At 39.1% G+C, this 24,864-nt stretch overlaps 1 protein-coding gene across 1 annotated transcript in view; it reads left to right on the top strand.

The window, feature by feature from the left end:
- Positions 1 to 6,503: 6,503 nt before the first annotated feature.
- LOC138366471 (tol-Pal system protein TolA-like) overlaps positions 6,504 to 24,864 on the top strand; it is a 35,776-nt gene continuing 17,415 nt past the window's right edge. Inside the window, exons 1-2 of the mRNA XM_069327523.1 lie at positions 6,504 to 6,528; positions 6,664 to 6,831. Coding sequence (XP_069183624.1) covers positions 6,504 to 6,528; positions 6,664 to 6,831 — 193 coding nt within the window. The remainder of the gene's footprint in view (positions 6,529 to 6,663; positions 6,832 to 24,864) is intronic.

The following is a 24,864-nucleotide window of genomic DNA, read 5'->3' as shown; positions in this document are numbered from 1 at the left end:
GAGCCACCTGTGTGTCGGTGGTTAGCGTCGGGTGTTAAAACCACACACATTATGCCCAAAGGAGGTCTCCCTTATGTCGGTCTCCAGCAGAAGAAAGACAGTTACCAGACATTACACACTGCCACGTAGTTCCCCCTTGAGATAAATATAGAAAATGGAAATAAATATGCCATAATAGAAAACGGACTTATTCAGGGGAGATGAAGACTGACTGATGCCATTGACCACTAGCGATGTCTGTGCAGGTCACCAAGGTAATGAAATTGAAGTGCGATGGAAGGCGGCCTTTTAACCCCCTTGACATTAATGGGAATAAATATTTCATAACAGAAAAACGGTCTTAAAAACGGACGAAATTTTGGGTTGACTGGAGGCGGCCGTTTAATTCCCTTGAGCGAAAATGGCAGGACTTAGGAGCGAACCTTTGTATTCCCAGTTTACAAAATTATATATGATGGAAGGAAGCAGTTAGAGAACTGATAGGAAAAAAATCTGAAAATACCCCTGCTACAATGACCGGCCTAAGGGGGGGGGGGATGGATACCCGCCTTTGCTACAATGAACGACCGTTTTGCTTTTCCTCAAGGGCGGTCATTGTAGCAGGGGTATTTTCAGATCTTTTTCCTGTCATTTCTCTAACTGCTTCCTCCCATCATATATAATTTTTATTATGATATATTTATTCCCATTTTCGATATTTATTTCCAAAGGGGATGGGGGTGGGCGGAGAATAAAAGGCAGCCTTCTGTCGAGCCTAATGTACAATGACGTCATCCATAATAAACACGTTTTCCTTAATGAGGTATTTTCATACTGTTTTCCATTTTCTTAGATCATTTTCTAGCTAAGATTTCATGATGAACATAATAAATAGGTTAAGCCCTGTTACCGAACCAGTATTTACCCAGGTCTTTTTCCTAAATCTAAAACTTACCCAAATTATACCCATTGTTTCGTGTTGTGTCTCGTGTTAATACTTTGTCGATCTTGAGCTCGCCGGCCATAAAGCAAGCCAGCCTCGTCTCGCTGTTCTACAGCAGCTGTGAACTCTCCAGCCTCGACGAGCACTTCGGTGCAAGCCACAACTTTTCCAGCCAACAAAAGTATTGGAGCAGACCCAGGCGCTTCCCAGCCAACACATCTCGTCCTAAGCAATGGCATCTTTATCGCAGCATCTTTTGTGTATTGTCTAATGTGCTTGTGTCGAGGTTGGACTGCATTTAGGAGAACAACCCCACTTCGAGCCAGAACAGGCCCAGGTGAGAAGTCGGCAGTTCACCTTTTGCAGCTGCGGCATGGCATAGGTGCATTATTCTTCTCTTCTCCTAAAATTCTTCCGTTTCTGACAGTGCCGAGCAGTTGTGGACTCCGGTGATCATGCGAGCCCACCATAACTGGGGGTTGCAACCTTCCTGGACCCGGTGTTTGTTCGTGGTGAGACCCTCAGGCCAGGTCCTAGACCTGGCCTAGACCTGGCCTACACACTGACCCACACTGAGCTTTATGGATTCGCAGTGATTGACACAAACACGGGACTGTCTGTAGACAGTGAGTCACAATGGCTCACTGTCTGTGGATGAACTACACTGGCACTGCAGCCATAGACACTGTTAAATGCATCACTACTTTCTTCAGTGCCACTGGTGCACCTGTCACTAATCATGACAAATATGCCAACACCAACAGCATCAAAAACCTCATTACCTCTGAAAAACCACCTTTTCACCTGTTTTAGGAAACCTGTTTTTAGTAAACTTGCCCAAGCTTCTCTGACTCCTGTACTCACGATTGAACAAAAAACTAAATGCTCTGTTCTTGTACGAAATGTCGACAGCACTGATCTTTCAGCTCCTAAAAATATAAATCTCTCTCTCTCTCAGGACATTTCAGACAGGAATACTATTAATGTAATGGAGATATACCCAGTGTTTAATACCAAACACATCAAGATCCAGTATTCCTTCGCTGCAGATGCTCAAAAATTCTTGCATCAAAGTATTAAAATCCTCAACACCAGCACTCCACCCTACCTCATCAGTCCAGTTGAATATCTTCCTTTGCTGCAATGCTTCAAATGCTACAAGTACAGTCAGGAAACAAGCAAATTCAAAAGTTCACAAATTTGCTCTAAATGCTCTGAAGAAGGTCATTTTTACACTCAGTGTTCTGCCCCCACCCTAAAATGCACTAATTGCCAAGGTGCTCATTCAGCAGTAGATAAATCTTGTTCTCTGAGAAAACAAACTTTGAAAACTCTTCGCACTAACCAACCTCGCACTCATGCACAACCTCATTCTTCCTCAACCTCCCAAACCCCATCCCATCACCAAACAGCATCAGCCAACACCATGTCCCATGCCAGTGTCCTTCATGCTTCCCCTCACCAGCAACATCACCACCCTTCTACTGCACAACAAACTCAGTCCTCTCTACCTCTCTTCCTTCACTCACCACCTCCACCTTATTCTTCTCTTTAGAACCTCTCTTTCGAAGGAGTCACTGCCTGTGTACAAGTTGCTTATCTGAAGGGCCAAGGATGATGGTCGTGACTTTGCTGACTATCTTCCTATTTTTCTCACTCACAACGGTCTTCCCAGTATCTCTGTCCCTCCTCCTAAGCTCTTGCGCTCTACTCCATTCTCAGTTACAGTCCACACTCCACAAAACACCACTACTTCAGCTGTGGAGAATACTATAGTTTCCCGGACTTGACAGTAACTGTTTGTGTCTCGCGCCGAGGCCGTTCAACATCTCGTTGTCTAACTCCCACTTCCCGTTGTAAAACTCCCATTACTCGTCCCTCCCATCTTCCCATCACACCCTTCTCAATGCATGCCGCAGAAAGTGACTCACGCCATCCTCATGTTCATCATGTACACGCACAAAATCCCACCAGCACCTCATCCCACTCTCAACAGTCATAAAGATTATCCAATTCAATGTGCGGTCATATTTCTCTATTACACACCTAATATAAGATTTTGCTGAGCTTGAGAGACCTGATGTGTTATTATTCAATATCACACACATTACAAACTCACATATAATCAAACATTATGGCCACTCCTCTTACCAGTCACCTGATGAAGAACATGAAGGAGTTGCAATACTCAAACGTTCTACAAACAAACACGAACATTTACACACTCCTTGACTTCACAAACATTTCTTAGCTATCAAATTCCACATCCAAATAGGCCCACTCATCATCTGCACTACCTACATCCGTCCTAACACCGGCATTCCCATGCAAGACATCACCACCCTCTTCAACCACACTCATTTGCCTGTTTTTCTGCTTGCAGACCTCAGTGCACCCTACATTCCACCACAATACCTCAAATCACCATGGACAACAGTTTCATCAACTATATCTTCAACAACATCTATTCTTCCTTGGCCCAGATTTCGCTACTTTTTTCAGTCATGCAGGTTCTGGCAGACCTGATCTTACATGCACCTACATACTTGGCAACAACCTACAACACTACATTTCACCAGGACCCATTACGGGCTCTGATCATATTCCCTTAATTCTCATAGTTTCCAACAATCCTATTCTCATCCCCAGCACTCCTCAGTTCTCATACCATACCATAATTGTGACGTGTTCAAACAACACATTGATGACACTGATCTCACTTATGAACACAATGACAAACATCACACTGACATTGACACACAAGCACGCAACATACAAGACACCATCATCCATGCTGCAAACATCTCCATTCTTAAAACATTACACAATCCACAATTCACTTTCACCACTTCCATTTGCACAAAACGCCTCTTAGCTTGTTATCATTCTCGATTCTTACACAACATACATCGCTATAGACAAGTACTCTGGGACCTCACAACACTAAAAGACACATCCTCAACAGCCCAGATGAAGACCACACAAAACACTTGAGACACCTCATAGCACAAGCAGAACAACACAGAAAACAGACACTCAGGAATTTTGGAAACAAATCAAACGCTTACAGGGATAAACTCACACACCATTTAAATAACTCCTACATAACAACAACAAAATCTGTGTAGGCACCCTGAGCCAGATGATGTAATTAACATTTTTAAACACAATTGGGGACGCATTTTTCATCCACATCCTCCTGAACCAACTGCTCTTCCCAACACTGAAGTAGTTGAAGACTGGATACACCAAAACAGACATGAAACTACACCTGACGACCTTATCCACCTTGACAACCTCAACTCACGCACTGAACTACAGACTCCCCAGACTCCAGCTGATGTCAAGACAGCTGTCATGGGCACTCGTTGCAGAGTCCCTGGTGCGTCTGGCATTGGACAAACCCTCCTTCGACAACTTCCTGTTTCTATCATTGCTGATATCACTAACTTATTCAAGGCCTCTCTTGCCTCTGGATATTTCCCTCTCACCCTCAAATCTGCCACTGCTGTTCTTATTCCAAAACCTGGGAAACTTCACACTGACCCAAAAAACTATAGTCCCATCAGCCGTCTAAAGACATTTGGCAAAGTCTTTGAAAGGCTGGTCAACATGAGACTCAGAATGCACCTAGAAGACAATGACTTACTCACTAACAAACAGTTTGGATTCCGGTCTCACCGGTCCACACACGACGCCTTAAATATCATGACCAATTACATCAGCACCAAAGACTCAAGACTACTCATCACTAAAGACGTTGAGAAAGTCTTTGACTACTCTTTGGCATGACGGCCTAAAATTCAAACTATGCAATAACTTTATTCTTCCTATCCCCTTATCACCACCAAACTTCTTTCTAACTACTTAGACAATAGGACAATGAGAAACAAGTTCCTCCGACAACACGCTGACTACTTCAACTTACACGAAAGTGTTCCCCAAGGCTCTATTCTTGCCCCGACACTTTAAATCCTATTCATCAACATCATTCCTGAGCCTATTTATCACACTATTATCTATCTGTTACGCTAATGATGTCTCAACACCATTGACACACTATCACGCAGAGCACAAGCAGAACTCGATACTGTAACAGAATGGGAGTATGACTGGCGCATTAAAATCAACTCCAACAAATAAAAAATCACCTACTTTTTCTGTGAAAGAACTATACGTCCTATTCCTGTTCAACTCTATTCACTCTCTCTTAATCCTACTAACATCTCTGTATCTCCTTCCACCACAGTTCTTGATCGACAACTACTCTTTCACACACATTACACAGAAACATACAACAGCTCTCCATGCCATGAACAAATTGTACAGACTAAAATTTGCAAAACCTGATATTGAAATGCACCTTTATAAAGCACTCATTAGACCTCTCATAACATATACTTCAATAGCTCTTTCCTTAGCCGCACCCACTAATAAACTAAAACTTCAGAGAATACAGAACAGAACACTTAGATGGGTACTCAACACTCGATGGGACGATTTCAATACCAGCGAAAGTCTTCATGATAGTACTAACATTCCTGCCATCAATGTCTACTGGAAAACTTTATTAGACAAACAACTTGACAGACTACTCTCTTATCACGAACAACACATTGACTCTCTCTTACACTCTCTTAGACAACCACGGAACACCCACGACCTCTTCTCTACCATCTGGGTAGAGAAGAGGTAGTAATAAATTACTACCTGCTTCCGCCGGGAATTGAACCCAGACCCTTAGAATTATGAAACCCGAGTACTGTTCACTCAGCCGTCAAGCCCCCCTGACGGCATATCTATAAATTTAAAGGTCTTCCTGCCTCCGGCTATGCGAATCGCTTAGGATATCTGAAAATAGATGAACATATAGGTAGTAGTTTAGTCAGAGTTAATTTGTTTGTGTATTGAGGCAGATATTTGCTTCACCCACGTACTACAAATACAAATAATCGCCAACAGAACCTAAACACCCAACATAACCTATGCCTTAGATGAACTTATTGCTAGTTTTTTATCTACACTGTGTAATCTGTCATATAGAAGAGGGTAGCAGCACATTGGTGTCTATACTTTAGCTTGTTTATAAAAACATAAATAAAAAGATAGCTTCCCAGTTAATACTTCTCATTTTCTTTATTAGAAAAATAAACCAGTGAGACTTTTAAACTTAATCAAATGAAAAATGTTTCACAAATGTTCTATTATATTCTAAGTTTTGTTATAAGCATACATTTATTGAGAAAAACTTTTTGCTTAATACATAAATGCTTATAAAACAAAAAGAAAAATAATGATATTTTAAATTTTAATTTAAATCTTACATAGAAAATTCAAGACAATTTAAATTTAAAAAATACGTTACATATAATAATATAATTATACGTACATTACATGACAATCTATTCTTCTTTTATTGGTCAGTTTTATTTTTGTAGCAATATATGCCATTAAATTTATTACAAATGCCAACAGGTCGCACTGCAGCATCCTGTAGAATACACAAAGACACCATATGTACACAGACCACAATTGTGAGACTCAATAACTGGCTTAGCTCCACACATGCAGAATTAGGTCCATGTGTGGAGATTCTGTGATTCAAAGTCAGCTCTTCGGCCTTAAAAACCCAACACGCAAAATAGACATTAGGAATGTTGTAACATCCATTATAAATAACATTTTTAATGCAAAGAGCAAGAGTTTCAGAGTCTCATTTGTATGGATACCATCTCACATAGGTGTTGTCCAGCATGATGACACAGACAAGGCAGCTAAAACTGCATGTGATAAGCCTGAAATTGAGTTGGATATTGGCATTCCAATATCTGCTGTAAAAGCCGCAATATTTCAGGAAATTAGGGAAAACAGAAGATCAGTTACTTACACTCAAAGGCCAGAAAGCACGAGTAAGAAGAGCTATGCCATGTTTAAAACCGAGAATTATATGTACGGGCAACATAAAACATCCACTAGACAGTGTGACATTGTAATTGCCAGAATTAGGCTGGGATATTCATATATATAGTAGGTGGCTGCAGGTAATGAATCCCCAAATGGTGAACATTCCAATTGTAAACAATGTGAACAAGAGCTGGGACATACTCTCCAACACTATATCTGTGATTATTGCCCTGTTATTAGTGATTTCAGACCAAATGGTATGAGGTAATTTACGATATGTAATTACTTTATGCACTCAAGAATATTGAAAGATATTCTTGTGCTGAACCTAGTATGTGCTAGTGAAGGCAAATAGATCAGTCACCCTTATATTTCATGTTCTCTTCTGATTTCATGTAGGACTAACCATCCTGTGAGACAGGGATATTAGATGAACTGAAAGCTAGTTTTTTAGCTTTTTTAGTTTTTTTGTAGCTACACTCTGTAATCTTTTATATAGAATAGGTCAGCAGCACACTGCTGTGTATACCTAAGCTTGTTTATAAATAATAATAATATTTTTAATTTACAAGTAGGTACAATGGGTTTGTGAGATTACATATGATTGCTATTTTTCCTTTTTTTGTAAAGCCACTAACATGCATAGCGAATAATTTATTTTAAAGTATAATAAGAGATCATATATGAGTACCTTATGTTCTAATGTTATAAAGTATGATGTTATTCCAAAATGTATTGCTTTGCCTAAGAGACAATTCACACCACCATGGGAGGAGTGTAACGTAGATGTAGTAATTATTCCCAGGCAAAAGAAAAAAGTATGTACGAGATAGAGAGCTGAGATATGATTGTATAATTAGAAAACGACGTACAGAAAACACTCTACATGTATACTGTGATGGAACAGTAGCTAGGGATGGAAAGGCAGGATGAGGAGTCACTGACATCGGCACTGTAGATACTGTTATTGGACGCCGCTTAATTGACAATGTCTATTCAACGCAGGCTGAACTCCAAGCTGTATTAGCAGGATTACAGGAAACAGTCAAATGTGGTAAAAATGTCTTTTTTTATTTGTTTATATACACAAGAATTTTAACATGCTTGTAAAGCCACTAGCACGCATAGCGTTTCGGGCAGGTTCTCAATCTTATTTTTTCCCTGGAATACGACCCGCCAAATCATTTAACAACCTGGTACCCATTCCCTGGTACCGACTGGATGAACAAAGGCTACATTTAAGGATTGATGCCTAGTCAATCCTCCCTGGCCGGGATATGAACCATGGCCAAATCGCTCGCGAAGCGCCGGGAGAGTGTCTTACCACTGTGCCATGGAGACTGTTGTGGCTTGCATCCTGAGGTCTGTATATTTGGTCGAGGGGAAAAAAATAAAAACAAAAAAGTCTCCTCATTAATATTTCACATTTTCCTTGAGAGACAACTTATTCCTCGATAGTGAACTATTATAAACATAACCCCGTACCCAGGAGTTAGGCAACTGTTGTGGGTCGCATTCTGGGGAAAGGGCAGTAGGCAGCCTAATGGTACAGGATAAGCCTTGTAGAGAGTAAACCTCCACTCTCTCATTATCTTAATGGCATAACTAATTAACACTAATTACAGAAGCTATAATCTTTTCAATAATTACAGGTAACAGTTCTTCCACCCTTCTATCTTATTGGAGGAAGCTGAGGTGTAGTCACCAAATATAAGCCAGCGATATGAGAATAGCCAAACTTTTTGTTCCGAGTAGCTGAATCTAAAACAACACGAATAGCCAACAGTACAATTTCCACAGTGATTCAGTGAGCTACAGTACAGACACTTAGGACTTACCACATTGGTGATCCCAGAGAGTTTCGACGATACCCAGCCACGACGGACTTCAACATGGGTTCTCACTGGACCTCTACCGCTGTTGCAGCTTACTGTGGACCGCAGCCACCTGTCATGGAACGCTGCCGACACCCTCACCTCAGCTATGATTTTCATAGCGATCATCTCTGTATTTTTATCTGCAACAGCTTGCTACACCACGATCGTTACTCACTCATCTGACAGCTTCATCAGTAACTACATCATGTAGGATCTACAGCCTGGCCTGCCGACTCTCCGTCGCTGCCTGGGCACTGCTTGTCCTTCAGGGACTCCCACGACAGCTGCTCTTTCATCAGATTCATCTACACGTTCACTGCATTCTGGTATGATGCCGACTCAAGCACTTTTCTTGCGCAGTACAGGACCTACAGCTTGCGTTTCCGACTCTTGATCGTTGCTTCCAGGACAATTTAGCTTTAACAGTGATTCCCTACGTGTCTACATTACCTCCTATGGTCATGGTGCCCGAGCCCATCCGCCCCGGATCTAAATGCTCCACCAGCGACCCAAGGACGCAACAATCATGCACATTCTTCTCTCCGAGCTTGTCTACACACTACCTGCATCTTTTGGTACCGGACAACATGTTCCACAGCGACCCAGGGAACAGTAGCCTCGTATTTTTTGTTGTATTGCTTTTCTTCCATTCCGTGGCAGGGGGAGTCCTGTAGCGAGTAAACCTTATACTCGCTCCATTATCTCATCATCCTAATGGCATAACTAATTAGCACTATCTACACAAGCTATAATCCTATCCCTATTTACAGGTAACAGTTCAACCATCCTCCTATCTTATTGGAGGGAGTTGAGGTGTAGTTACCGAATATAAGCAAGCGATATGTGAATAGCGGACGGTACAATTTCCAGTCAAGAATGTAGCACTCGGCATATGCAGTTCTAATCGACCACAAGACCCTACAGCTTCGACACAGAACAGGCAGCAGACTAGGACCGCATCCAGCTACAACGCTCTCCCACATAGAGCTCCTCGACTCCGGCCACACTCCGCTCTCTGCTCTACTCCAGGCTCCGTCTCAACGTCTACGACACTGCTGTATGCAAGACTACTAAATAAATATGAAAACCCACTAAACACCGTGTATCTTATCTACCCAACAACGTAACATAATCGTACGTTACAAACTCAGTGGTACCGGTTTCCACTTTCTAATTACGTTGTACGTCGGTATATATATACTATGGTCCTCATCCTTACTATAAGTACTTCTAAAACAGGAGGATGGGCTAAGATAATGAAATGGGTCTGTTAATTCTACTTAGTCCACTAATTACAATTAATACTTCTTCCCAAGTGTACACGTTAATACCTCTTTCCAAACCTGCTAGAGAACAAATCACCAGTAGTTACAGCCCCGCTCCTGTGCCAGGTAAGTCCACTACGGGCTCACCATAGCCCGTGCTACTTGGAACGTTTTGTTCTGAGTAGCTGAATCTAAAACAGCAACGAAACATCATGCCCCAAGTTACAGTCCCGTTCCTGTGCAAAGTAAATCCACTACGGGCTCACCATAGGCCGTGCTACTTGGAAATTTTTGTTCCCAGTAGCTGAATCTAAAACAACAACACAACGTGCTACATTACATTGTTGTTGGTGAATGTCAATGGTGTTGGAGATCAGAGGTGTATCTCTAGAGCCACGGTACTGAACCACAATTCCAGTTAAACTGACTAACGACGATTGTTGTTGTTGTTGTTTTAGATTTAGCTACTCAGAACGAAATGTCAATGTAGCACGGGCTATGGGTGATCCGGTAATTGAGTTCGGTTATTCGCGATAACATTGTTACTCTGATATTTGGGTCAAAGTTTTAAATGGAGGTGGGGTTTTCTCCTTTTTCCCTGTTTCTTTTTCGCGTCTGTTTTAGTCGTTTTTTTAATAACATTATCTTGGTGGCAGATGTAGGTGCAGAATGTTCACTAGTGAGTCCCATTCTTTACCGGCTCTTCTAATCATAACAAACGACAATTGATTGATGAAGATTAAGCCACCCAAATGGTGGCACGGGCACGAGTAGCCCGTAAGGGGTAAGGGCAACGACGATTCCGTTCTAAGGGCTGATATTAAATGAACAAATCCTAAAGGGCCGTGACGAGGATTCGAACCTGCGTCCGGGAGCATCCCAGACACTGCCTTAATCGACTGAGCTACGACAGGGTTAAAAGAGTTGCTTATATTAAAGCTTTGCCTCACTTTGTCAAACCGACTAACGTCTATGCAGGCTACCTGTTGCCTGGCCTGATTGAAGCTTGTGCACATTGGAAGTGAAAATAATTGTAATTAGAGCAAAAGGATTAGTGTAGAGCTTCCTGAAAAGAGGAATTAAGAGGCACAACAAATTATCTATATTGCAACTAATTATATTGCTCCTTAATATAATTGCTACATTTCCATTAGGTCAGGTTGAATTACGTTCACGTTAATCAATATAGATTGGCTTTGTTTACAGAGAAGCTATGATGTAGCTGGCTCAAACCTTTCTCAGGTAAATACATTTCCCGGGGTAATGATATTTATTTTCCTGTTATACAAGTCTTACTCGCCCATCAGCAAAATGAGAAAGGAAAACCCTGCACCTTCTGAAAGCAACAAAATTTGAAACCACTTGATTCCTTTATAAATAACTTACGGCCTCACGAGCACTATGCTCACGGTGATTGGTCTGTTCAAATGTAAACGGGTAGCACTGCAACAGCTGGTAGCATATACAAAGACAACATATGCACACGGACCACAAGTGTGAGACTGAATTAGCTCCACACATGCAGAATTAGCTGCACTACAACTTGCCACTAACGCACTGAAGAACAGTGGAGGAGTTATTTTCTGTGATTCAAAATCAGTTCTTCAGGCGCTTAGAACCCCAACATGCAAAATAGATACAAAGAATATGAACAAATCCACAAGGGCCGTGACTGAGGATTCGAACCTGCGTCCGGGAGCATCCCAGACACTGCCTTAATCGACTGAGCTACGACAGGGGGAAAAGGGTTGAAACCCAAGTTCTACTGAACTTACTGGATCCCGTAGCCTCTCCGAGGCACAAACCAGGCTTTTACACAACCCCCCCCCCCCCTGCACCCGAGCTATGTCAACAGGCCGTTCTCCCTCTTCGCCCTTACATCATTACACACAGAGATCACACTAACGTGATGCATCAAATGAACAAATCCACAAGGATTTGTGGATTTGCTCGGGTACAGGGGGGAGGGGGGGGGGGGTGTAAAAGCCTGGTTTGTGCCTCGGAGAGGCTACGGGATCCAGTAAGTTCAGTAGTACTTGGGTTTCAACCCTTTTACCCTCTCGTAGCTCAGTCGATTAAGGCAGTGTCTGGGATGCTCCCGGACAGCAGGTTCGAATCCTCGTCACTGCCCTTGTGGATTTGTACATTTAATGCATCACATTAGTGTGATCTCTGTGTGTACAAAGAATATTGTAACATCCAATAAAACAACATTATTAATGCAAATTGAGTTGGATATGGGCATTCTAATCTCTACTGTAAAAGTCGCAATATTTCACGAAATTAGGGAAGACAGCGGAGCAGTTACTGACACTCAAAGGTCTGAGAGCACGAGTATAAAGATCAATGACATGTTTAGAGCCGACAATTATGTGTACGGGCAGCATAGCACATCCACTAGACAGTGTGACATTGTAATTGCCATAATTAGGCAGGGATATCGATATCTATAACAGGTGGATGCAGGCAATGAATCCCCAAATGGTGAACATTCCAATTGTAAACTATGTGAACAAGAGCTGGGACATACTCTCCAACACTATATCTGTGATTGCCCTGTTATAAGTGACTTCAGACCAAATGGTATGAGGTACTTTGAGCTCTGTAATTACTTTTTTTTATTTATATATATATATATATATATATATATATATATATATATATATATATATATATATATATATATATATATATATATATATATATATATATATATACATATATATATATATATATATATATATATATATATATATATATATATATATATATATATATATATATATATATATATATATATATACATATATATATATATATATATATATATATATATATATATATATATATATATATATATATATATATATATATATATATATATATACATATATATATATATATATATATATATATATATGTATATATATATATATATATATATATATATATATATATATATATATATATATATATATATATATACAAGAGTTCTTACATTCTTGTACAGCCACAAGTACGCGTGGCGTTTCGGGCAAGTCCTTAATCCTATGTTCCCTGGAATACGACCCCCGTGAAGAATCGTTTTTAAAACCAAATACCCATTTTACTGTTGAGTTAAACAGAGGCTACAGTTAAGGATTTGCGCCCAGTAAATACTCCCCGGCCAGGATACGAACCCAGGACAAAGCACTCGTGGAACGCCAGGCGAGCAGTCTTACCACTATGCCACGGAGACTGTATAAACAAATGCTTCATACACTCAGGAATATTGGAAGATATTTTTGTCCTGTCCCCAGATTTTGCTAGTGGAAGCTAATAGATCACACCTACATTTTGTGTTCTCTCCTGACTTTTAATCAAGAGTTGATTTGTTTTTTGTGCAAATTAAAAAAAATTGAAATTTCTTGTTCTACTGAGGGTGGTATTTTTCCCCTGATTCCATGTATGACTAACCATCCTGTGAGATGGGAATGGAAGAACTTATAGCTAATTTTTGAACTACACTGTGTAATCTTTCATATAGAATAGGGTAGCAGCATATTGCTGTGTATACCTAAGCTTGCTAATAATAATAAAATAATCTAAAATAAAAGCGTCCTAGTTAATATTTCTCATTTTCTTTAAGAGGTAAATTTATCCAGTTAAACTATTTTAAACTTACATCAAGAGAGAAACGTTTCACAAAATTTCTTTTATGTTTTATGTTTTGTTAAAAATATATTCTTATTGAGACACTTTCCTTGTTTAGTGCATAAAATGTTGCAAAAATAATAATAATAATATTTTGAAAATAAAATTTATATCTTACATAGAAAGTATGGAACAATTTCAAAAATATGATTACAAATATTTATATAATTAAATTGCAGAGAAAATCTGTTGTGTTTCGATGTTTTGAATTTTAAATAAATAAATAAATAACTAAATAAATAAATAAATGTTTATTTAGGTAAGGTACATACATACATACAAGAGATTTTACAAAGTTTGTTGGATTAATATATAGAGCTAGTACATTGCAACCCGTTCTCGCAAATTTAATAAGTCAATATTGACTTATTAAATATGTGCATAGGTGACATACTTAACATAATAGATACCCTTAAAAATATTCATAGAAAACACCGACCTTACCTAACCTTGTTAGTATCTTAAGATAAGCATCTTATTGCTTCGTAATTACAATTATTACCTAACCTATAATAGGTATAGGTTAAGTAATAATTGTAATTACGAAGCAATAAGATGCTTATCTTAAGATACTAACAAGGTTAGGTACGGTCGGTGTTTTCTATGAATCTTTTTAGGGGTATCTATTATGTTTAGTATATCACCTATGCACGTAGTTAATAAGTCAATATTGACTTTACGAATTTGCGAGAACGGGTTGTACATACAATGCCTAAAGCCACTATTACGCAAAGCGTTTCAGGCAGGAAAAACATTAATGACTAAAGCTTAATACTAATGGGTATAAAGAATAAAATGTGTTGAGAACAAATAAAAATAGAGGTAAAAGAGGAAGGAACATGGCTGAAAAAGCAGCACAAATACAATTACAAATTATTACAGACAATTGCATTCAAACAGCGTTGTTTTAAAAAAAAAAAACAGACATGGGTTAACAACAGAGGGGTAAGGTAGGTTACAGGGAATTTATTAGGTAGTACTTCGTTTTTATCTGAAACTGGTTGAGAGAGGTACAGTCTTTAACATGGTTGGGAAGGTCATTCCACATTCTGGGTCCCTTGATTTGTAGAGCATTTCTAGTTTGATTAAGTCGTACTCTTGGAATATCAAAACTATTTATTTCTGGTGTGGTGCTCATGGGTTCTGTTACAACCTTCAATGAAGCTTTTGAGGTCAGGATTGGCATTACAGTTCAGCTTTTTATATATGTATAATACACATGAGAGAATGTGCAGTGACTTAATATCTAACATATTCAGAGATTTGAGTAGGGGTACCGAGTGATGTCTGGGGCTAGAGTAGGATATTGTCCAAATAGCAGCTTTGTGTTGAGTAATTAGAGGACGTAAGTGATTTTGGGTAGTAGAACCCCAAGCACAAATACCATAGTTGAGATATGGATAGATGAGGGAGTAATAGAGAGTCACCAGGGCAGGGCGGGGTACATAATATCTGATCTTAGAAAGAATGCCAACAGTTTTTGAAACTTTTTTTGATATATTTAGGATGTGTCCCTGGAAATTCAGCTTGTGGTCAATGAGAACGCCAAGGAACTTGCCATCTAATTTGTTACAAATTTGGGTATTGTTTATTTTGAGATTTATTTGATTAGAGGATATATTGCCAAACAGAATATAGAAAGTTTTGTCAATGTTCAGGGTGAGTTTGTTGGCAGTTAACCAAAGATGGACTTTATTTAGCTCAGTATTTACTGTGGCATTTAGAGCAAGGGGGTCAGGACTGGAGTAAATGAAGGTTGTGTCGTCAGCAAATAGAATTGGTTTGAGGTGTTGGGAGGCATTTGAAAGGTCATTAATGTAGATGAGAAAGAGGAGAGGGCCAAGTATGCTGCCCTGAGGAACACCAATGTTGATGGGTAGGGTGGGAGAAATTTAATTATTCACAGAAACATACTGGAGCCTGTCAGTAAGGTAAGATTTCAGGTATTGCAGGGAGTGTCCTCTGACTCCATTATGATGTAATTTAAGAAGAAGGTTTTGGTGGTTGACAGTGTCAAAAGCCTTACGCAGGTCCACAAATAACCCAGCAGGGAACTCCTTTTTATCAAGAGCTGCGTGAATCGAGTCAATCATACTAATAAGTGCATCGTTAGTGCTTTTTTTGGGTCTGAAGCCATATTGACAAGAGCTAAGTATATTGTGTTTGGCTAGATAAGAGTAAAGCTGCTTGTAGATTAGTTTTTCAAATATTTTTTGACAAGTTAGGCAGGATTGATATAGGTCTGTAGTTGTTAACATCTGTGAGATCACCACATTTGTGGACAGGGGTTACTCTTGCTTTTTTTTAGAATGTCTGGAAAGGTTTGGAGTTCAAGTGACTTGTTGAAGAGCAATGCAATAGCAGGGGCTAAAGATCTAGAGGCTTTTTTGTAAATTAAAGTTGGTATCTCCTCAAGGGCACTAGACTTGGTTTTAAGGGAAAGGATTATCTCATTGACATCAGTGGAATTAGTAGGCTTTAGGTACAGAGACTGTGGATAGTTACCTGTAAGATAGTCCTTAACATCAGTACTGGAAGATGGAATATCATTTGCAAGGGATGACCCAATGGAAGAGAAAAACCTATTGAACTCAATAGCAGAATCAGAGGCAGAAAACTGACCAACGTTATTGGACAGGAGTGTTGGTTTGTTATTTAAAATCTTCTTTGATCCCAATATTTGTGAAATTGTGCTCCAAGTTTTTTTAATGTTGCTCTTTATTTGGGTAAATTTATCTTCATAGTATTTAGTTTTGGCTCGTCTAATTATTTTAGATAGCAATAACGAGTAATTCTTTGAGAATTCTTTGGAGACGGTTCCTAACCTATACTTCTTCTCAAGGTCATGTTTTTTATTAATGGATTTAAGTATTCCCTTTGTAAGCCAAGGATTGTTAAGCCTTTTGTTTGTGACTTGTTTTGTAAGCATAGGACAGTGGGTGTTATAAAGGCTAAGAGTTGTTTGAAGAAAAGATTGCACTGCTAGGTTGATGTCCCCTATGTTACCTAACTCGGACTCCCAGTTGACATTATCAGCAGCAGTTATAAAATTTTTTATAGCAGTTTCATTGTGCAGCCTAAAGCTTAAATCCCTTGACTCAAGAGGTGGTTTGTTAATGTTAGTTAAGAGAAATGTGGGGTAATGGTCTGTAGTGCTATCGGTGATTATACCTGAAGTAATTGGAGAGGTTATGTTGGTCCAGATGTGATCTAGAGTCGTAGCAGTACTATCAGTGATTCTAGTAGGTCTAGTGATTAAGGGTATGAGGATGCATGAATTCATACAGTTGAGGAAGCTAACAGCAGTAGGGTGTTCAGGCTCGCAGAGGTCAATATTAAAGTTCCCTGCGATAATTAAATGGTTCTTATGTGACTTTATTTTGAGGCATTACATGCCTGAAAATGTATTATAAATGCCAACAGGTCACACTGCAGCGTGTCCTATAGTATATACAAAGATAACATATGTAAAGAGACCACAAGTATAAGACTGAATAACTGGCTTAGCTCCACACATAGCAGAATGAGCGGCACAACAACTTGCCACTGAAGAACAGAGGAGGAGAAATTTTCTGTGATTCAAGGCCCATTAAAACCCAACATGCAAAATAGATACTAAGAATGTTGTAACATCCATTATAAACAACATTATTAATGCAAAGAGCAAGAGTTTCAGAGTTTCATTTGTATGGATACCATCTCACCTAGGTCTTGTCCAGCATGATGACACAGACAAGGTAGCTGAAACTACATGTGATAAGCCTGAAACTGAGTTGGATATGGGCAGTCCAATCTCTGCTGTAAAAACCGCAATATTTCAGGAAATTAGGGAAGACAGGAGAACAGTTACTGACACACAACGGCCAGAAAGCACGAGTATAAAGAACAATGACATGTTTAGAACGAATAATTATATGTACGGGCAGCATAAAACATCCACTAGACAGTGTGGCATTGTAATTGCCAGAATTAGGTTGGCGTATCGATATCTATAACAGGTGGCTGCAGGTAATGAATCCTCCAATGGTGAACATTCCAATTGTAAACAATGTGAATAAGAGCTGGGACATACTCTCAAACACTATATCTGTGATTGCCCTGTTATAAGTGATTTCAGACCAAATGGTATGAGGTACTTTGAGCTCTGTAATTATTTCATACACTCAGGAATATTGGAAGATATTTTTGTACTGTTCCCAAAATTTGCTAGTGGAGGATAATAGATCAGACTTACATTTTATGTTCTCTCCTGATTTTTAGTCACAGTTGATTTGATTTTGTACTGAGGTTGGTATTTGCTCCCCTGATTCCATGTATGACTAACCATCCTGGGAGATGGGAATATTAGATGAACTTATAGCCAGTTTTTGATCTACACTGTGTAATCTCTCATATAGAATGGGGTAGCAGCATATTGTTGTGTATACTTAAGCTTGTTAAGATTTTTTTTTAAGCGGTACTCGTTATGAAGTGAGACAATCGCCTTGCTTTTCGTGATATATTTATTTAGTATAGTCTTGGTTACAGCAGTCTGTTTGTTGTTGTTGTGGCTTGCATCCTGATGAAGGTTGGTATAACTGGTCTAGGAGGATCTTTATTTATATATCTTCTTATTGACATATACAATAGTTCTTACATTGTTGTACAGCCATTAGCACGCATAGCGTTTTGGGCAAGTCCTTAATCTTAATTTTCACACATACACATACCCAGGCAGCAGCCCATAGCAGCTGTCTAACTCTCAATTACATGTATACTGTTAGGTGAACAGATACATCAGGGTGAAAGAAACTGCCTTTTTTCCGCCTCCGCCGGGAATCGAACCCGGACCTAAGGGTCCAGGTTCGATCCCCGTCAGACTACGAACTCCGAGCGCTGTCTACTCAACCATCAGGCCCCCTGATGGCATCTCTATAAACCTAAAAGTCTTCCTGTCCCTGGCTATAGGAATCGTTCAGGATATTTAAAAAAAAACAGATGAACTTATAGCTAGTTGTTTAGTCTGAGTTGATTTGTTTTTGTATTGAGGCAGGTATTTGTTCCCATGATTCCATATATGACTAACCATTATGTGAGATGGGAATATTAGATGAACTTATAGCTAGTTTTTTGTATCTACACTGTGTCATCTTTCATACAGAATAGAGTAGCAGCACATTGTTATGTATACCTTAGCTTGAATACAACAAAATAAAAAAAAAAGCGTCCTAGTTAATATTTTGAACTTTCTTTAATAGATGAATTTATCAAGGTGACCTATTTTAAACTTACATCATATAAGTAACGTTTCACAAAATTTCTATTATGATCTAAGATTTGTTAGAAAAAATATCCGTTCTAAGAAACATTTCTTTTTTTTTAAATTTAAATGTTGAAAAGAAAATAACATAGAATAATGATATTTTAAAAACTAAATCAATATCTTACATAGAAAATAAGACACAATTTTAGAAATATATTAAAAAATATTTATATAAAAATAACGTCAATATCATCTTATTCATTCACTTTTTTCGTCAGTTCTAAATTAATGTTTTGAGGCATTAAATGCCCTTCAATTTATTTCAAATGATAACAGGTGGCACTGTAGGATATACATATACAGTATTTGAACACAGACCATAAGTGTGAGACTCAATAACTGGCTTAGCTCCACACATGTATAATTAGCTGCACTATAACTTGCCACTAACGCACTGAAAAATAGTGGTGGAGTAGTTTTCTGTGATTCAAAATCAGCTCTTCAGGCCCTTAAAAACCCAACATGCAAAATAGATAATAACAATATTGTAACATCCATTACAAACAACATTATTAATGCAAAGAGCAAGAGTTTCAGAATCTCATTTGTATGGATACCATCTCACATAGGTGTTGTTCAGTATGATGACACAGACAAGGCAGCTAAACTGCATGCGATAAGCCTGAAATTGAGTTGGATATGGGCATTCCAATCCCTGCTGTAAAAGTCGTAATATTTCAGGCAATTAGGGAAGACAGAAGAGCAGTTACTGACACTCAAAGGCCAGAGAACACGAGCTTAAAGAGCTATGACATGTTTAGAAACGAGTTACGGGCTATTCACGACCGTGTCACCTCTTGGGTGGCTTAATCTTTGTCAATCATCAATCTTTGAAACGAGAATTATATGTACGGGGAGCATAAAACATCCACTAGACAATGTGGCATTGTAATTGCCAGAATTAGGCTGAGATATCGATATCAATGACAGGTGGCTGCAGGTAATGAATCCCGAAATGGTGAACATTCCAATTGTTAACTATGTGAACAAGAGCTGGGACATACTCTCAAACACTATCTGTGATTGTCCCGTTATCAGTGACTTCAGACCAAATAGTGTGAGGTATTTTGAGCTCTGTAATTACTTCATACACTCAGGGAATATTGGAAGGTATTTTTGCGCTGTACTCAGATTGTGCTAGTGGAGGGCTAATAGATCAGACGTACATTTCATGTTCTCTTCTGATTTTTAGTCACGGTTGATTTATTTTTGTATTAAATCTGGTATTTTCTCCCCTGATTCCATGTTTGACTAACGATCCTGTGAGATGGGAATATTAGATGAACTTATAGCCAGTTTTTGGTCTACACTGCGTAATCTTTCATACAGAATAGGGTAGCAGCAGCATTGATGTGTATACCTAAGCTTGTTAAGAGATTTTTTTAATCAGTACTCGTGGTGAAGTGGTAAGACACTCGCCTGACGTTTCGTGATATATTTATTTAGTATAGTGTTGATTACAGCTGTCTGTTTGTTGTTGAGGCTTGCATCCTGAGGAAGGTTGGTATAACTGGTCAAGGAGAATCTTTTTATATATTTATTTATTTTATTTATTTATATATACAATAGTTCTTACATTGTTGTACAGCCACTAGCACGCATAGCATTTTGGGTAAGTCCTTAATCTTAATTTTCACACATACTCATACCCAGAAAGCAGCCCGTAGCAGCTGTCTAACTCCCCAGTGCCTATTTACTGCTTGGTGAACATGGACAGGGTAAAAGAAACTGCTTATTTTTTTTTTAGCCTCCGCCTGAGATCGAAACCAGACCCTTACGACTACGATCACCGGGCGCTGTCCACTCAGCCATCAGGCCCCCCTGACAGAATCTCTATAAAACTAAATGTCTTCCTGTCTCCAGTTATGGGAATCTTCCAGGATATCTAAAACAAAGATAAACTTATAGCTAGTTGTTTAGTCAGTGTTGATTTGTTTTTGTATTGAGGCAGATTAATTAATGTCTCAGTGGTGTAGTGGTAAGGCACTCGCCTGGCGTTCCGCGAGCGCTTTGTCATGGGTTCGTATCCTGGCCGGGGAGGATTTACTGGGCGCAAATCCTTAATTGTAGCCTCTATTTAACTCAAAAGTAAAATGGGTACTTCGTTGTAAAAACGATTCTTCGCGGCGGGGATCGTATTCCAGGGATCGCCCGAATCGCTACGCGTACTAGTGGCTGTACAAGAATGTAACAACTCTTGTATATGTCTCAAAAAAAAAAAAAGATATATTTGCTCCCATGATTCCATATATGACTAACCATCATGTGAGATGGGAATATTAGAAGAACTTATAGCTAGTTTTATATCTACACTGTGTAATCTTTCATACAGAATAGGGTAACAGCACATTGCTATGTATACCTAAGCTTGTTAATACAAGAGCAAAATCTAAAAAAAAAAGGCGTCCTAGTTAATATTTTTCATTTTCTTTAATACATAAATTTATCCAGCTAAACTATTTTAAACTTACATCAAATGCGTGACGTTTCACAAATTTTCTAAGTTTTGATAAAAAAATACTCTTATTGAGAAACAATTTTTATTTAAAGTATAAAGTAGTAAAAAAGAAATAACAAACAGTAGTGATATATTAAAAAATTATTTTAATCTTACATAGTAACTCCGGCAGAATTTTATAAATATATTTAAAAATATTTATATAAAAATGACATCAACATTATTCAATAAAAATCTCTTTTTGTTTCTTTCGATAGAGTTTGTATTTTTTATGTCATTATTTGCCCTTGAATGTAATTTATATAGTAACAGGTGGCAGTGTTACATCCTGTAGAATATACAAATAACGCGTGCACAAGGACCACAATTGTGAGACTGAATAACTGACTTAGCTCCACACATGCAGAATTACCTGCACTACAACTTGCCACTAACACACTGAAGAACAGTGGAGGAGTAATTTTCTGTGATTGAAAGTCAGCTCTTCAGGCCCTTAAAAACACAACATACAAAATAGATATTAGGAATGTTGTAACATCCATTATAAACAACATTATTAATGCAAAGAGCAAGAGTTTCAGAGTCTCATTTGTATGGATACCATCTCACATAGGTGTTGTCCAGCACGATGACACAGACAAGGCAGCTAAACTGCATGTGATAAGCCTGAAATTGAGTTGGATATGGGCATCCCAATCTCTGCTGTAAAAGCCGTAATATTTCAGGCAATTAGGGAAGACAGAAGAGCAGTTACTGACACTCAAAGGCCAGAGAACACGAGTATAAAGAGCTACGACATGTTTAGAAACAAGTTACGGGCTATTCATGACCGTGTCACCTCTTGGGTGGCTTAATCTTTGTCAATCATCACTTTTTGAAACGAGAATTATATGTACGGGGAGCATTAAACATCCACTAGACAATGTGGCATTGTAATTGCCAGAATTAGGCTGGGATATCGATATCAATGGCAGGTGGCTGCAGGTAATCAATCTCGAAATGGTGAACATTCCAATTGTTAACTATGTGAACAAGATCTGGGACATACTCTCCAACATTATATCTGTGATTGACCTGTTATAAGTGACTTCAGACCAAATAGTGTGAGGTACTTTGAGCTCTGTAATTACTTCATACACTCAGGAATATTGGAAGGTATTTTTGCGCTGTACCCAGATTGTGCTAGTGGAGGGCTAATAGATCAGACTTACATTTCATGTTATCTCCTGATTTTTAATCACGGTTGATTTATTTTTGTATTAAATCTCGTATTTGCTCCCCTGATTCCATGTTTGACTAACGATCCTGTGAGATGGGAATATTAGATGAACTTATAGCTAGTTTTTGATCTACACTGTGTAATCTTTCATATAGAATAGGGTAGCAGCATATTGTTCTGTATACTTAAGCTTGTTTAGATTCTTTTTTAAGCGGAACTCGTTATGAAGTGGTGAGACAATCGCCTTCCTTTTCGTGATATATTTATTTAGTATAGTCTTGGTTACAGCAGTCTGTTTGTTGTTGTTGAGGCTTGCATCCTGAGGAAGGTTGGTATATGTGGTCAAGGAGAATCTTTTTATATATTTATTTATTTATATATACAATAGTTTTTACATTGTTGTACAGCCACTAGCACGCATAGCGTTTTGGGCAAGTCCTTAATCTTAATTTTTACACATACTCATACCCAGAAAGCAGCCCGTAGCAGCTGTCTAACTCCCCATTGCCTATTTACTGCTTGGTGAACAACTACAGAGTAAAAGAAACTGCCTATTTTTTCTGCCTCTGCCTGAGATCGAAACCGGACCCTTACGACTATGATCACCGGGCGCTGTCCACTCAGCCGTCAGGGCTCCTGACAGAATCTCTATAAAACTAAATGTCTTCCTGTCCCCAGCTATGGGAATCTTTTAGGATATCTAAAACAAAGATAAACTTATAGCTAGTTATTTTGTCAGAGTTGATTTGCTTTTGTATTGAGGCAGATTAATTTATGTCTCCGTGGTGTAGTGGTAAGACACTCACCTGGCGTTCCGCGAGCGCTTTGTCATGGGTTCGTATCCTGGCCGGGAAGGATTTACTGGGCGCAAATCCTTAATTGTAGCCTCTGTTTAACTCAACAGTAAACGTGTACTTGGTTGTAAAAACGATTCTTCGCGGCGGGGATCGTATTCCAGGGACCTGCCCGAAATGCTACGCGTACTAGTGGCTGTACAAGAATGTAACAACTCCTATATATATATCTCAATATATATATATATATATATATATATATATATATATATATATATATATATATATATATATATATATATATATATATATATATATACGTATATATATATATATATATATATATATATATATATATATATATATATATATATATATATATATATATATATATATATATATATATATATATATTTTGTGACGGTGTTCCCCCCCTTATATTTCTCCCACGCCTGCTGTAAGTCATGTCCACTTTACCCGAGCGTTCTCTACGTCGCAGGCATCAGTTTGATATACGTGGGAGGATGTAGTGTTCTTGGAGTGCCGAGAAATTTATCAAAGAAGAGTATTTTGGCCTGTGGTTTAGGCCCTTTAGGAAGCCAATATGGCGCTGGCTCTTCTGTTTTGCCGCCAAAACTATGTGACGTCAGTGACACCGGATTGGACACCGACAGCGATGTGGCACAGGGAGCCAATGAAAACCTCCCATGGCGAATGTGACGTCACGAAGGAAGGGGGTCCGGTCAGAACGCCACGGCGGCGCCATCAGTCTGACACGACACGTCAAGGTGGTTAGACGTACGAAGATTGGTCCTGTCAGTTTGACAGTTGTTTCCCGCTCCCGTGGATTTTGCGCGTCACCCGAAGTCTGCCAGTACTCTGTGAAGTCTTCCTTCGTTCATGTGTTGGACCAGAGAGGGAATCGACGGGATATTGAGCAACAAGTGCTCCAGGACAGGTACTGTGCAAGAAGAAGTGAAGTCTGTGCAGTGACGTATTCGACGTCTGAGGCAGTTCACCCGTTTGTGACGGCGTAGTGGCTGGACCGAGCCACCGGGAAGCAGTGGAAGAAGAAAACTATTCGGGAATCCGAACGACTGCAGCCGAGACGTAGGCAGGCAGCCGTAGCTGGGAGGAGAAGTTGACGGCCAGGAGACCGACTCCAACCCAACAAGAAGTCGAGGAGGAGCACGGACCTGCAGTGAAAAGGCACGGAGACGACGCGCTTATGGTGGGACGTTGATTGAGTTCCTGGAGGACACGACAGTGTGTGTGTGGGGGCGTTCCCTACATGAGGCAGGAGCCAGGACCAGGAGCTACAACTCAACTCTCACCGGAGGATAGGTGGAAGTAGGTGATTCTAGTTTCCCTCCCAATTCCCCTTTAGTCAGCTATATTATTTAGCCTGAGTATTTTGTATGTCGTGAGCA

This window comes from Procambarus clarkii, chromosome 19 (genome assembly GCF_040958095.1).
Source record: "Procambarus clarkii isolate CNS0578487 chromosome 19, FALCON_Pclarkii_2.0, whole genome shotgun sequence".
NCBI lineage: Eukaryota > Metazoa > Arthropoda > Malacostraca > Decapoda > Cambaridae > Procambarus > Procambarus clarkii.
This window is presented reverse-complemented; position numbering and strand designations above follow the sequence as displayed.